A 16,504-nucleotide genomic window follows, 5' to 3' on the forward strand; every position below is an offset into this window, starting at 1 on the left:
TTAATTTCAGGGGTATAATAAAATGATTCAGTATAAGTATATATTATGAAATGATCACAGTAAGCCCATCCATTACCATACACAGCTCCAATTTTTTTCTCATGATAAGAACTTTTAAGATCTACTTTCCTGGGCTGGCCCCGTGGCTTGGTGGTTAAGTGCGCGCACTCCGCTGCTGGCGGCCTGGGTTCGGGTCCTGGGCGCGCACCGACGCACCGCTTCTCCGGCCATGCTGAGGCCACATCCCACATACAGCAACTAGAAGGATGTGCAGCTATGACATACAACTATCTACTGGGGCTTCGGGGGAATAAATAAATAAATAAAATTATAAAAAAAAATCTTTAATTTTAAAAAATCTAGTTTCAGTATACATGACTTGCATATATTTTTATTAAGTTTATTCTTAAGTATTTTATGTTCTTGGATGTTACCATAAATGTTATATTTAAAATTTTTTTCCAATTGTCCAATGCTGATATATAGATACAGAATTGATCTTTGCCTATTTGCCATGTTTCCTGTGAACTTGCTCAAACCCTATCATGCCATTTATTTCTTACTTTCCAATCTGCATGCCTTTTTCTTCCCCTTTATTATACTAGATGGACTTCCAGTACAATGTTGAATAGATGTGACAGACCCAAGATCCTTGCTTTGTTTCTGATCTTAGGGAGAAATTGTTCAGTCTTTTATGATTAAATATGATGTTAGGGCCAGTCCCGGTGGCCTAGTGGTTAAGTTTGGCTCCACTTTGGCGGCCCAGGTTCGGTTCCTGGGCGTGGACCTACATCACTCGCCCGTCAGTGGCCATCCTCACAAACAAAAAAAGAAAAGAAAAAAAAGAGGAAGACTGGCAACGGATGTTAGCTCAGGAGAATCTTGCCCAGCAAATAAATAAATAAATATGATGTTAGCAGCAAGTTTTTCATATATAAAATTTATCAGGTTGAGGAAGTTTTCTTTTCCTAGTTTGTTTAGATATTTTATCATTAATGGGTAATTAATTTTGTAAAATGCCTTTTCTGGATCTATTTATATGACTGTATGATTTTTCTTCTTCGATCTGTTATTAAGCTGAAACTTAATAACACTGATTTTGCATTTTAAAACAACCTTACATTTCTGGGATAAATCCAAATTGGTTATGATTTATTACCCTTTTCATATACTGCTGGATTCAATTTGACAATATTTTGTTAAGGATTTTTACATGTCTATGAGGGATACTGGCCTGTAGTTTCCTTTTCTTATAATTCTTGTCTGATTTTTGATGGCTTCAAAAAATGAGTTAGAAAGTTTTCCCTCATCCTCTATTATGTTTTGAAAGATTTTTTCTTAAGATTAATATCATCCTTTTCTGAAATGTTTGATAGAATTCAATACTGAAGCTATCTAAGCCTAGAGATTTTTTGTTATTTTGTTTTCAGTGGTAAGGTTTTTTTTTTTTTTTTTTTTTTTTTGTGAGGCAGACTGGCCCTGAGCTAACATCTGTTGCCAATCTTGCTCTTTTTGCTTGAGGAAGATTGTCCCTGAGCTAACATCTGTGCCAATCTTTATTTTTTGTATGTGGGACGCTGCCACAGCATGGCTTGATGAAGTGTGTAGGTCCGCGCCCAGCATCTGAATCTGTGAACCCCAGGCCACCAAAGTGGAGTGTGCAAACTTAACCACTACGCCATGGGGCCGGGCGCCTTGGTGGTAAGGTTTTTAATCATAAATCCAATTTTTTGTGTGTGTGTGTGTGAGGAAGATCAGCCCTGAGCTAACATCTGCCAATCCTCTTTTTTTGCTGAGGAAGACTGGCCCTGGGCTAATATCCGTGCCCATCTTCCTCCACTTTATATGGGATGCCACCACAGCACGGCTTGACAAGCAGTGCCTCAGTGCGTGCCCAGGATCTGAACCCGGGCCGCCAGCAGCGGAGTGCGTGTACTTAACCACTAGGCCACCGGGCCGGCCATATAAATCTAATTTTTAAAGATATAAGGTTATTCAGATTTTCTATTTCTTCTTATCAGTTTTAGTAATTTGTGTCTTTCAAAGAATTTATCCATTTTATCTAAGCTGTCAAGTTACCGGCATAAAATTGCTCATTATAGTCTCTTACTATCCTTTTAATATGTGTAGAATCTATAGTGATATTTCTTATTAGAATCTTGGTATTGGCAATTTATGTCTTTCTTGACTAATCTAGATAGAGGTTGACCAAGCCTACTGATTTTCTTCCAATCCATGTGCATGGGATGTCTTTCCATTTTTTTCTGTCATCATCAATTTCTTTCTATAATGTCTTGTAGTTTTCATTGTATAGGTCTTTCACCTCCTTGCTAAGATTTATTCCTAGATATTTTATTCCTTTTGATATAAATGTAAATGGTATTATCTTTTTGAGCTCTCTGTTAGTTTTATTAGCATACAGAAATGCAACTGATTTTTGTAGATTGATTTTGTACCCTGCAACTTAGCTGTAGTTGTTGATTATTTCTAATAGTTTTCCAATGGATTCTATATATAAAATCATGTCATCTGCAAATAGTGAGAGTTTCACTTCTTTGTTGCCTATTTGGATTCCTTTTATTCCCTTTTCTTGCCTAATTGCTCTGGCCAAAACCTCCAGTACTATGTTGAGTAAGAGTGGTGACAGTAGGCAGCCCTGCCTCATTCCCGTTCTCAGAGGAATGGCTTTCAGTCTTTCCCCTTTGAGTATGACGTTGGCTGTGGGTTTGTCATAAATAGCCTTTATTATGTTGAGGTACTTTCCTTATATACCCATCTTGTTGAGAGTTTTTATCATAAATGGATGTTACATCTTGTCAAATGCCTTCTCTGCATTTATTGAGATGACCATGTGGTTTTTATTCTTTGTTTTGTTGATGTGGTGTATCACGATTGATTCGCTGATGTTGGACCATCCCTGCGTCCCTGGTATAAATCCCACTTGATCATGGTGTATAACATTTTTAATGTATTGCTGTATTTGGTTTGCCAATATTTTGTTGAGGATTTTTGCATCTATGTTCATCAGCAATATTGGCCTGTAATTTTCCTTCTTTGTATTGTCTTTCTCTGGCTTTGGTATCAGGGTGATGTTGGCCTCGTAGAATGAGTTAGGAAGTGTTCCATTTTCCTCTATTTTTTGGAATAGTTTGAGAAGGATGGGTATTAAATCTTCTTTGAATGTTTGGTAAAATTCACCGGAGAAGCCTTCTGGTCCTGGACTTTTATTTTTTGGGAGGTTTTTGATTACTCTTTCAATCTCTTTACTTGTGATTGGTCTATTCAGATTCTCCATTTCTTCTTGGTTCAGTTTTGGGAGGCTGTATCAGTCTAAGAATTTATCCATTTCTTCTAGATTGTCCAATTTGTTGGTATATAATTTCTCATAGTATTCTCTTATAATCCTCTGTATTTCCGTGGTATCCATTGTAATTTCTCCTCTTTCATTTCTAATTTTATTTACTTGAGCCTTTTCTCTTTTTTTCTTAGTAAGTCTAGCTAAGGGTTTGTCAACTTTGTTTATCTTCTCAAAGAACCAACTCTTTGTTTCATTAATCCTTTCTACTGTTTTTTTGGTCTCAATTTCATTTATTTCTGCTCTGGTTTTTATTATTTCTCTCCTTCTGCTGACTTTGGGCTTTGTTTGTTCTTCTTTTTCTAGTTCTGTTAGGTGTAATTTAAAGTTGCTTATTTGGGCTTTTTCTTGTTTGTTAAGGTGGGCTTGTATCACTATGAGTTTCCCTCTCAGGACTGCTTTTGCTGCATCCCATATGATTTGTTTGGTATTGCATATTTTCATTTTCGTTTGTTTCCGGATAGTTTTTGATTTCTCCTTTAATTTCATCGATGATCCATTGGTTGTTCAGTAGCATGTTGTTTAATCTCCACATTTTTGTCACTTTCCCAGTTTTTTTTTCATGGTTGATTTCCAGTTTCATAGCATTATGGTCTGAAAAGATGCTTGTTATGATTTCAATCTTCTTAAATTTATTGAGGCTTGCTTTGTTTCCCAACATATGGTCTATCCTTGAGAATGTTCCATGCATGCTTGAGAAGAATGTGTAGTCAGCTGTTTTTGGATGGAGTGCTCTGTATATGTCTATTAGGTCCATCTCGTCCAGTTTTTCATTTAAGTCCACTGTTTGTTTATTGACTTTTTATCTGGATGATCTATCTACTGATGTAAGTGGGGTATTAAGATCCCCTACTATTATTGTGTTGTTGTTAATGTCTCCTTTTAGGTTTATTAATAGTTGCTTTATGTACTTTGGTGCTCCTATGTTGGGTGCATATATATTTATAATTGATATGTCTTCTTGGTGGAGTGTCCCTTTTATCATTATATATTTCCCTTCTTTGTCTCTCTTAACCTGTTTTATCTTGAAGTCTACTTTGTCTGATACGAGTAGGGCAACACCTGCTTTCTTTTGTTTGCCATTAGCTTGGAGTATAGTTTTCCATCCTTTCACTCTGAGCCTGTGCTTGTCTTTAGAGCTGAGATGTGTTTCCTGGAGGCAGCATATTGTTGGGTCTTGCTTTTTAATCCATCCTGCCACTCTGTATCTTTTGATTGGAGAACTCAATCCATTTACATTTAGGGTAATTATTGATATATGAGGGCTTAATGTTGCTGTTTTGTCATTTATTTTCCGGTTCTTTTGCATTTCCTTTGTTTCTGGTCCCATTTGTTTCAGACTGCCAATTCAGTTTGGTTGTTCTGTGTTAACGACTCTTCTAGTTTTCTGTTTATCATATGTGATTTTGTTTTGATTATTTGTTTAGTGGTTACCTTGAGGTCTGTATAAAAAATCTTGTGTATGAGACAGTCCATTATCTGATGGCCTCTTATTTCCTTATACTAAGTCAATTCAACCTCTTTCCTCTTCCCCTTCTAAGTAGTTCTTGTTATACCTTATCCTATCTTGCGTTGTGGGTGTGTGTTTACAGTGATGAGGTTATATTTATTTTTGGTGAATTCCTTCCTTTGATCTTTGATTTTGGTATTTAAGTGGTTGCTAACCTATTCTGGTAAAGATCTACTATTTTTCTGAGTTTGTCTACCTATTTTTCTCCTTGCTCCAAGCTTTGTATTCCCTGTCTCTTCTTTTTTTCAGGCCTGAGGGCCTTCTTGAGTATGTCTTATAGTGGGGGTCTCGTGGCCATGCACTCCCTTAGCTTTTGTTTATCTGGGAAAGTTACTATTTCTCCATCATATTTGAAGGATATTTTTTTGTTTTGTTTTTTGTTTTTTTGTGAGGAAGATCAGCCCTGAGCTAACATCTGCCAATCCTCCTCTTTTGCTGAGGAAGACTGGCCCTGGCTAACATCCATGCCCATCTTCCTCTACTTTATATGGGGCACCGCCACAGCATGGCTTGCCAAGTGATGTGTTGGTGCGTGCCCGGGATCCGAACTGGCGAACCCTAGGCCACCACAGCAGAGCGCGCGCACTCAACCACTTGCACCACTGGGCCGGCCCCTGAAGGATGTTTTTGCTGGATAGAGTATTCTTGGCTGAAAGTTTTTGTCTTTCAGTATTTTGAATATATCATTCCAGTCTCTCCTAGCCTGTAAAGTTTCTGTTGAGAAATCTGCTGAGAGCCTGATGGGAGTTCCTTTGTACGTTATTTTTTGTTTTTGTCTAGCTGCCCTTAATATGGTTTCTTTGTCACTGACTTTAGCCAAGCTTACCACTATATGTCGTGGAGTGGGCTTTTGCCTGTTGACGTATTTAGGCGACCTATTGGCTTCACTTTGGTATTGCCCGCTCCCTCCCCAGATTTGGGAAGTTCTCAGCTATTATTTCCTTGAACAGGCTCTCTGTTGCTCTTTCTCACTTTTCTCCATCAGGAATACCTGTAATTCTTATGTTACATTTCCTAATAGAGTCAGATATTTCTCAGAGACTTTCCTCATTTCTTTTTAGTCTTACTTCTCTCTCCTCTTCCATCTGGAGCATATCTGTATTCCTATCCTCTATAATGCTAATTCTTTCCTCCATATTGTCAGCTCTGTTCTTTAAAGATTCCAGATCCTCCCTTCCCTCCTCCATTGTGTTCTTCATCTCCATCAGTACTGATTGATTTTTCTTTATGATTTCAATCTCTTTTGTGAAGAAACTCCTAATCTCATTGAATTGTCTGTCTGTGTTATCTCGTATTTCGTTGAGTTTTTTTATGATAGCTATTTTGAAATCTCTGTCATTTAGGTTATGGATTTCTGTGTCTTCAGGGTTGGTTTCTGGGTGCTTGTCATTTTCCTCTGGTCTGGTGATTTCATGTACCTTTACATCGTGGTTCCTGAATTTGTTTTGTTTTTCCTCATCCTGGAAATATCTGGTTGCAATTTCCACCCGCCGCCACCGTGTGGGGGTTAAGGGCTGTGTAATCTGAGGCCCCTGCACTCTGCCCCAGCTGCCTGCTGCCACTGGCCGGCCGCTTGGTCAGCTGAGCTGCAGTGTCCAGCATGCAGGTGGTGGGGGGTGAGGTTGGGGGGTCTTTCTCTTTTGCCTGCTGGGTCTCTGGCGTAGGAGGGTTCTCTCTCGCCCCTCGTTATCCGCTCTCCTTGGGTGCTCAGATGTTGATGGTACCCGTGTAGCAGTTTTGAGTCCTCTGTGTGGGAGTTTCCCACTGGCTGAGAGAGCCCAAGAGCTGCGGTTTCCCCGCAGAGGGCCGCCCCTCCCCCCTCTCTGGGAGCCACGAGGATCGGGATCGCTGATCTGATGGGGAGGGAGAGGAGTTCTCCTTACCTCTCCCCACTTCCTCCGGGGGCCCCAGCATGTTCCATTCTCAGATGTGCGGCAGTGTGGATCTTTCTGATCTTCCTTTTCACTGTCTAGGAGTCCGTTGTTGGTCTGTGACTGTTCCTTTTGTTGTATCTTATTGGGGGAAGATTTTACGGGAAAGCTCACTCCACCATGACGCTGACATACTCCCAAGCCTACTGATTTTATTTCAAAGAACCAGCTTCTGGTTTCATGGATTTTCTCTACTCTATGCCTACTTTTAATTTCATTCATTTACAGCATTACCTTTTTTATTTCTTTCCTTTTACTTATTTTGGATTTATTTTTCTTTTGCTAGTTTTCTAAGGAGAAGATTAGATCCTTGATTTTAAACCTTTCTTTTCTAATATAAGCACTTAAAGCTATATAGTTTTCTCTAAGCACTGCCTTCGGTGCATTCCACAAGTTTCAAATGTTGTGTTTTCATTATCACACAGGAAAACATATTTTCTGATTTTCTTTGTACTTTACTCCTTGGCCCATGGGTTATTCAGAAGGGTAATACTTAATTTTCAAATTTTATAGATATGTATTATTGTTACCTAATTTTGTTGAGGCTACAGAACACACTCACCATGATTTCAAGCCTTCTAAATTGATTGAAATTTGATTTACAACCCATTATTCAGTGTGTCTTAATGAACATTCCAAGTGCACTTGAAAAGAATGCTTCTTTTTTTGAGGAAGATCAGCCCTGAGCTAACATCCATGCCAATCCTCCTCTTTTTGCTGAGGAAGACCGGCCCTGAGCTAACATCTATTGCCAATCCTCCTCCATTTTTTTTTTTTCTCTTTTTTCTCCCCAAAGCTCCAGTAGATAGTTGTATGCCATAGTTGCACATCCTTCTGGTTGCTGTATGTGGGACGCCGCCTCAGCATAGCCAGACAAGCGGTGCATCGGTGCGTGCCCGGGATCCGAACCCAGGCCGCCAGTAGCGGAGCACACGCACTTAACTGCTAAGCCACGGGGCCGGCCCTGAAAAGAATGCTTTTTTTGGTGCTTTTTGGTATAGCATTCTAAAAATGTCAAATAGGACAAGTTCATTGATAGTGTTGCTCAAGTCTTCTATAGCTTTATACTGTTTTTTGGGCTACTAGTTTAACCATTTACTGAAAGAGGAGGATATTATTTAATATCTTTTCCATTTACTCTTTTTCCTGAAGTTTACATCACTGATATCAATAACCACTAAGCTTTCCTGTGATTACTGTTAGTAACAGTATATCTTTTCCCATCTTTTACTCTTAATCTCCATACTATCTTTAAGTTTTCCTTTAAATTCTTGAGCATATACGTAATTGCTTTTTTTTTTTTGGATTTTATTTATTTATTTTTTTCCCCTTAAAGCCCCAGTAGACAGTTGTACATCATAGCTGCACATCCTTCTAGTTGCTCTATGTGGGACGCGGCCTCAGCATGGCCGGAGAAGCTGTGCGTCGGTGCGCGCCCGGGATCCGAACCCGGGCCGCCAGCAGAGGAGCGCGAGCACTCAACCGCTAAGCCATGGGGCCGGCCCCGTAACTGCTTTTTTAAAACTCTTTATCCATCAATTTTATAATCTCTGTCCTTTCCGGGTCTGATTCTATTGACAGGTTTTTCTTCTGGTTCTTCTTCTGGTGTCATTTCCCGCTTCGTTTCATGTTTTTTTTGCATGTAATTTTTGATTAAATGATGAAAATTCTGTATGCTACATTGCTGAGTGTCTAGATTTTGTTGTCTTCCTTTAAAGAATGTTTAGTTTTGGTTTGGCAGGCAGTTAAGTTAGTTGTGGTTCAATCTGATCCCCAATTTTTTCTTTTAATCATTATTAGGGCAGGTTTGGTTTAGTTCTACACCAAGCTGCGACCTTTCTGAAGTCTCTTTTAAATGTCCCAAGGGGTTCAACGAGCTTTCTCCATTTTGGGTAGTTAGAACTTCCCCCAGCTTTATGTACACTCTGGCAATTCTTCAGTTTACAGTTTCCCAATAACTGTTCTTTCCTTATTAGATGTTCTCTGCCCAGCTTTGTGGGGTCTCAATATGTAGACACATATTCTACTATTCATAGATACATAATCTACTATTCAGCTGAATCTATGTAGATTTCTGTAGCCCTTTTTTGAGTAGTTCTCCCCTCTCTAGACAGAAATTCCAGCTACCTTGGTTTCCCTGAACTCTGATCTCTTTCTCTTCAAATTAACTAGAACTTTGTGCTCTGCCTGGGTTCCTTCTCCTTGCGCCATTATCTGGAAAATGCCATCAGGCAGAAAGCCCGGGTAATCATATGGCTCACCTCACTGGTTTCTCAGTCCTGTGTTGCATGTTGTCTAACATTTCAAACTAGGTGTTTTCTATGTTTTGTACAGTTTTACAGTTGTTTACAGCAGGAGGGCAGTTACCATCATTGTCAAAAGCAGAAGTCTCCATCTTTAATTTTTGAAGTTTTTATCATTTTCTTTTATACTGTGTTTAAAATATCGCAATTCTAAAGTCACTTCTAGTGACAAGCAAAAATCTGAACACTGACCAGTGGTTATTTAACGATTTTTAAGATATTAAGTTTTTTTTTTTATAGGAGTGATAAAGTTAATGTGCTTATGTTAAAAGATTTTATTTTTTAGAAATGCATATTTACAGATTAAATAATATGATGTCTAGGACCTTTTTCAAAATAAGATAAAATGACAAGGGGTAAGTGAGCGGGGGTATAGAATAAACAAGACTAGCCATAAAGTGATAATTTCTCAATTGTCAATTTGAAGCTAGGTGACGGGTTCTCTATCCTATTTTGTCTACTTTGGAATGTTAAAAATGTTTCATAAGAAATCAATAGTCAGTAAAAGAAATTTCTTTCTGTGTGGTTATAGCTCCAACTCAATATGGTTAGGTGTTCATGTGTCTTATTTTGTTTTCAATTTTTAGGGACTGCTTTGATTTCTTTTTGACTTGATTCATGTTTTAATTATGTAAAACAATTACATGGCTATTCAAGTGAAACTATAAAACATGATACTTGGAGGTCTCCCTTTCATTCCTGCCTGTTTGTGTTTTCTCTCTCCCCCATAAGTATTCGTTTTTGATTACCTTTTCACTGTTTCTTTTTGAAAATATAAGTAAATATCGATATATGTTTGTATTAGGTCCCCTGGCCCTACAAAAAGTATCTTATTACACAAACTCTTCTGCAGTTTGCTTTCTTAACTTAACAATATGTCCTGGAGATCTCTCTGGAGTACTATATAAAGATTCTCCTCATTCCTTTTATGTAACCAGTCCTCTACTGATAGACATTTGGGTGGTTTACTGTCTTTTTGCTATTAAAAATAATGCATTATTTGTTATTACAAACAGTAAAAATGAATAGCCTTGTAAATAAATCATATTATATTTTTGCCAGTGTATCTTTGGTATATAGGATAGATACCTTGAAAAAAGCATAAATATAATATGTCACTTTTCTAGATACCAGGTAGTCAAATTCTTAATCTCTATAACATTAAGTATTCAAAGGAAAAAAACCAAATAGGTAATTTATCCAAAGTAAATTTAGGGCTACTGGTATACAGTCATGGTGGCGGAGGGTAGTAAATTTGTCTCTCGTATTAAAGGTTTCCAAATCAATCTATAGGAATAATACTTGTTAGCGGAATCAATTAACAACCACAGTCCTTGTCTTTCAGACACTTTCTTATATTAAAAGTTAACAATGTTGTGACCGCAAAGAAAAGAAAAAAAACGAACGTGCACCCTGTGTTTAAGTGTCTTCCACTTTCCTTCATTCACTCTATTCTAAAGATCTCATGAGGCCTTTCTGAACAGGAAGATTCAGTGAATAATCCTGACCCCTGTCTGTGTAAACATGCTTCACTTCACCTCATAATAGGCAACAATTTCCCTACATAATATTTAAATGTTATTTGATACATGTTATTACCAATAGATATCTTTGGGCTGAATTTTTTTCATGTCTACCTTCTATGTCTACTATGTCTGTTGACAGTAATGTCTTCTGAATGATAGCTCCTAGTAGCTTCTTGAAATATAAGTAGTCTTAGTAATTTATATTAGTATCTCTACTGCATATTCATTGACAACAATTTTTAAGTTTCACTTTAAATACCAAGCTAGGATTTAGGCCAGATTCCAAAATAAGTTTCTTATTCCATTTCTACTTTAATGTTGCTTTCACCTTTTAAAATATCTTTCCTCTGTAAAACCAAAATGAAACTTGCTAAATGTATTTAGTAGCCTGTATTTAAAGCTAATGTAGGCAGGACACAAGGGGCTATGACTTACCCTTTTGAAACATAAAATACTTACGCATCTGTAGTCTTTGTACACCCATTTAGATTCAGTACTTCAATGTTCCTACAGTTTTGTGCAAAAGTCCTTTACAGGAAAGAAACAAAGTAAAAGATTTGGAATGAAATGGGCACAATTCAAGGCATTAAAAACGATAATAAAAGATGTTATTATTGGTAATATTGAATGTTGGTACGAAAGTAGTTCACAATTATGAACAAATTAACTTTCAACTATAAACTTATACAGTCATCTTTTTTTTTTTTGGTGAGGAAGATTGGCCCTGAGCTAACATCTGTGCCAGTCTTCCTCTACTTTTGTATACGAGACGCCACCACAGCATGGCTTGATGAGCGGTGTGTAGGTCTGCGCCCCAGATACGAACCAGCAAACCCTGGGCTGCCAAAGTGGAGTGTGCCAACTTAACCACTACGCCACCAGGCTGGCCCTAAACATTGATCTTTTTGTCAGCCCAAGTTAAAATTATCCTAACTTTGAGTAAACAAAGTTAAAAAAAAAGTTTACTCAAAGCTCCAAACCATTTATAATATAGGGAATCTGGCTTTTTTCGGGGAGCACTTGTTCTTGTTTTATTCTCAAAACCACCCCATTACTGAATATTTTTGTGTTATAAGCAATGTATATGTGTTTGGGGTTCAGAATAGCTTAGGAATATAAAAACTATTTTAGCCTTTTCTGAGTGAGATACCATACTTTAGTCAAGAAGATCAGTTAATCAATAGTTACGTTCTTACCTTAATGCATTGTCTCCTACTCCAAGACACCCACGAAGACTTAACTTTCGTAAAAAGCCCCCACATCTTTTTGAAATATTCTCCACTACCCGGCCCTATAAAAAAACGAGAGGTAAACAAAAAAGATAAGCCACCACATTGTTTTGAAAGGAAAATATCCTCATTTTTATTAATGTATACACAAAGATGAGACTTCTGCTTATTTTAAAGACCTAATTAATTCAATAAGAAAATTTCAACTTACTATTTGAGAAAGCTTTCCTCATTAACCCATCTCCCTGAAACACACATAAATCCTATACTGTAATTTATTTTGTTCAATTTTTAAGATATTCTGTATGAGGAAATGGTGCTCTATAGTTCTCTTATGCCACTATATTAATGTAGACTGCCCTTCTGGTTAAACTGCAGTAATTGAAGGACATTAACTCTCATTATTTCTGTATCCTTTCCAAAGTGCTTACTATAATACTGTAAATACATCACAGACTCAATAAACACTTAATGAAAGCTTGCTGAATGATTTTGTGGGCCATGTTGCTTTAAACATTTACATCCATAAAGACTAGAGAAATGTGAAAAACATAAAAACCCAGCATAACGTCAGTGGGTATTATTTTAAAAGCACTTTCTAAAAATAATGGAAAGTTCATGTGAGGCTTTTTTTAAACTTCTTACATGAATCCTCAAGACAATTAAATTCCACTGGAACTTAAAAAAAAACCCCAATTAAAAAAATTTAAATCCAAATCTCATTTAATCCTTATAATACAATGAGGAAGCTATTATTTCCACTCTACTGATGGAAAAACCACGGACCACAGAGCTCAAAATCAAGTTAAAATAATTTAAGCTTAAGCTATTATGCTTCTCCATGTTAGAGATAATAGGCTACACTAAGCAATGAAATATGTGGGAAAAGTGAGAAGAGAAAAAAAATCCCTAGCAAAAATAATTCAATAAATGACTTTGGCTTTATTCTTTTTTCATTCTCCACAAAAAACTATCTGTAGGCTCCCCAACAACCAAAATGCTCATCTCAAGAATAATTTATGGGCCAGCCCTGGTGGCCTAGTGGTTAAGTTCGGCATGCTCTGCTTCAGCGGCCCAGGTTTGGATCCTGGGTGTGGACCCACACCACTCGTCTGTTAGAGGCCAAGCTGTGGCGGTGGCCCACATACAAAAGTAAAAAGAGGAAGACTGGCAACTGATGTTAGCTCAGGGTAAATCTTCCTCAGCGATAAAAAAAAAAAAAAAGGAAGAAGAAGAATTTATGGAAATATCATCCCCCAACAAGTTGTTAACTCTACTTATTCTTCAATAGACAAAAAAAGACTTCTCTAAAATAAGCAAACACAGGTTCACATTTCCACCATACACACAAAAATTTTTTTAGTCTTATTAGAACTAAATAATTTAGTATTATTTCATTAAAATAATTCTACTCATTCTCAAAAACTGAACAAGCTCTTGGGAAAGTTGCAGGCTCCCATGAGATTCAGATGCACTGAAAGTAATAGTTTCTTTCTCCAGGGAAAGGAGATTTACATGGTTGGGACTAATCTGTGCCATGCTGTAATTACATTCTAACAAGAGAAATGGGGCCACACACCACATAATTATACCTCAATATCCCTCTGGAAATCAAACAGGTCAATTCGCTGCCAGTTACTGCCATCCAGAGCCAGAACATTCCAGGCCTATTTTGAAGAAAAAGAGAAAGAATGAGCAGAAGCTGAAACGAAGGGGAAAAGCAGCAATATTCAAATTCACAATTCAACCTACTAATGAGTGAACTGACCAAAACATTTCTCAGCTCCCCACCATTAACTCCCAAAAGGTCTGCCTTATTTCTGATTCATACTTTGTTCTCCAATTAGATTATATCATAAATGAGTAGGTATAGAAACTAGCAGCTATGAAGGATCTTACATTAGGGGGTTGGGGAAAGGACAGGTTGTGATAAGTTATCATAGCCAGAAACTGTTTTCTAACTGGAAGATTCTAGTTTCTAATCTCAAAATGACATAGTTCAGCTGATGAAAAAAGCAAGTCTGTTACTCTATCCCTCAACTAGGAACAAGATGAGGGTGAAACCAAAGAAAGAGGACAGTACTATGAATATTGCTGTCTTCAATACATATTTGCTATCCACAGAATCACTTGGTTGGACTTGAAACTGATATGGTGACCTGGGACTTAAAAAAGACACTATCATTTCTCCATACACACAATAGAACCTTAATGCTTTCCTCATTACCAATTTGCTCACTCGGGCATGTTTTTCAATTGGTCACCTTTCCTTCCAAGTTGATTCAGTGGTAATTTTAAAACAGTAAAAATTTAAGACTTCTCATATATTTCTTCAGTAAGCTAAAGGGAGGTAAGAAAGTTTCTAAGCTTTTCAACATTTTAGGATTGGGTGAAAAATGACTCCAGTAAGAGTTAATTTGTTGTGGATCATCCTGTATTTTAATCAGAAGGCCTTTAAAAGTTTTCCCTATTAAATTTAAAGTATAAACAAAAGTCTTAATATTGTTGAGTTATAAACTTGAATATCATCACTTACTACAACAAATCAAAACATAGATACAATACTGAAATTCTAAAAAGGAAACTGTGGATACACTTATAAGCCCCAGGGTTAACTGTCACATAATCAGCAAGAAATACTATATGGTAAACATGTATTATTCTAGAAATCTTTAAGGTTTTCTCAGGAGCTCAATATTACTTTTCTTTCTGTGGCTTCATATTTTCCCAATGTTTTCTTAAATGGCTAGCCATGGGAGACACAGACAAAACTTTTAAAGATCATATGTTTACTAGATTCTTGGGCTAAATATACCTTTGATTTGGTTTGTTATTTCTCATTTCCTTATACTACTTTCTCTAGCAAGCAGGAAACATGTCAAACTGAGACTAAAATTAGGAACCACAGGTTCCTCTCTAGAGTTGTGTTGTTTCTTTTTTTTAACAAATTAATTAAATACTTCAAGTGCAGAGAATAACAGGATAACTATTGATGTACCAACTATCTGGATTTAATGAAAATTGGCATTGTGCTTTCCTTTCTTCTAAGTTAAAACATATTAAGAGGACAAAGGAAACTGCAAATGAAAACAACAATTAAAATTCACTCAATTCAACATTCCTGACATGAGACTCTGCAACCAAACAGCTTTAGACACTGGTCTGGGTATTGTTTCTCAATAATGACCTCAGCTTCACTATGGAGACAGAAAGGAAACCCCACTCTTTTGTACCAGCCATGTCTAGAGCAACCACTCAAGTGCCAGGGACAGAAATATCATGAACAGAAATCATCAAAATACTACTGATTGTTTCGAAAATAGCCGATACACAGATTTAGTATGGTTTTTAGGATGCAGACATTACATTAAATGCAATGTGGCAAGACATGGTGAATTTTCTACGGCAAGTTTTGTGGGTTTTCTTCGGTGGGGGGGACTGTTGGTAATTTGGAAAACCTGGGTCCACCTACAAAGATAAACACAATATTCTACGAAATAACCATATTACATATCTAGCACCTAGGATTGTACCTAGTACATAGTAGGTTTTCAATAACATCTTTTAAATGAGCAAGCAAAAAGCCATTGTCCACTTTATGAAAAGATGATAATTGCAGGTATTCATTTTATTAAGTTAATTATTGTACATCTGTATTACAAAAGAGACTAGGAACGGTTCATAAAGCAATTTTCCCACAACAGAGATTCTATTCTTTATATTAGTGGAAGCCAATAAGATTATGATGTTTTCACTGTTTTGTCACGGCAAAGTCAATTGACAAAAATGGATAATTAAGTGTACTGTAGAAACTGACTTTGAGAATGAAATCTGGTTTGCTCTACAATTTCTTAAATATTAAATTCTGGCTATTATCTTTTGAGGAAAGAATACAGGGAGGTAACATGAGAATTAGACCCTCAACAGCCGTGTGTGTGTGTGTGTGTGTGTGTGTGTGAGAGAGAGAGAGAGAACGAGAGAGAGAGAGAGAGCGTAAAATGAAATAGGAAAACATAATGAAACACTACCTTATTACAATTCTGAGCAGAGCCTAACTTTTTAGTTTGCACGTTTATTGCTTTTTCCTTGAAAATGTTTCCTCTGTTTGTATTATAGAAATAATCAAGAGTTCCAAAAAATTAAAGTTAGAGACAGTACATATAGTAGAATTCCATTGTAGAATTCCATGGGTTCATGTATGCCACGGGTGAAACAACATCCTTTGAAACATAACACACAGTTAACATCTGAAGTAAATGGTTCGCCTACTATAGAAGCTGATATTGTCAGTGCCAGGAAGGGGTCCCCTGTAATCATGTCAACCATTCTTACCCTGGAGACCTGAGCACAGCGACACAAGGTAACAACATCCAGAAAAGAAAATATCCTAAAAAGAGATGGAGACAAACTTTATTATACAACAAAGTAGCTTCTCCTGAGTTTTGCCTATAAATAATTAGCTATGTTAATACACGCACAAAAAGGCAGAAGTTCTTGTAAACAATCACACAAAAAGCTGGAGCAATTTACAAAGATAATACTACCCATATAAAACACAGGAGGTGAGAGTAATCTTTGACTTGATAATATATGTGTAAGTACCAGACAAGTTCAATTACTTACATCAAGGGATGATAAAATTACATCAGT

General features: G+C 36.9%; 1 protein-coding gene across 7 annotated transcripts in view; it reads right to left on the reverse strand.

Annotated features, from left to right (window-relative positions):
• The window catches only part of FBXL20 (F-box and leucine rich repeat protein 20), a 109,088-nt gene that overhangs the window by 21,743 nt on the left and 70,841 nt on the right, over positions 1 to 16,504 (reverse strand). For all 7 annotated transcript variants that reach the window (XM_058560848.1, XM_058560845.1, XM_058560844.1 and 4 more), the window contains exons 3-6: positions 16,187 to 16,241; positions 13,447 to 13,521; positions 11,822 to 11,916; positions 11,085 to 11,153 (exon numbers count right to left, since the gene is read on the reverse strand). In XM_058560848.1, the coding sequence (XP_058416831.1) occupies positions 11,085 to 11,153; positions 11,822 to 11,916; positions 13,447 to 13,521; positions 16,187 to 16,241 (294 nt within the window). The remainder of the gene's footprint in view (positions 1 to 11,084; positions 11,154 to 11,821; positions 11,917 to 13,446; positions 13,522 to 16,186; positions 16,242 to 16,504) is intronic.

Source organism: Diceros bicornis, chromosome 18 (assembly GCF_020826845.1).
Source record: "Diceros bicornis minor isolate mBicDic1 chromosome 18, mDicBic1.mat.cur, whole genome shotgun sequence".
NCBI classification, from domain to species: Eukaryota; Metazoa; Chordata; class Mammalia; order Perissodactyla; family Rhinocerotidae; genus Diceros; species Diceros bicornis.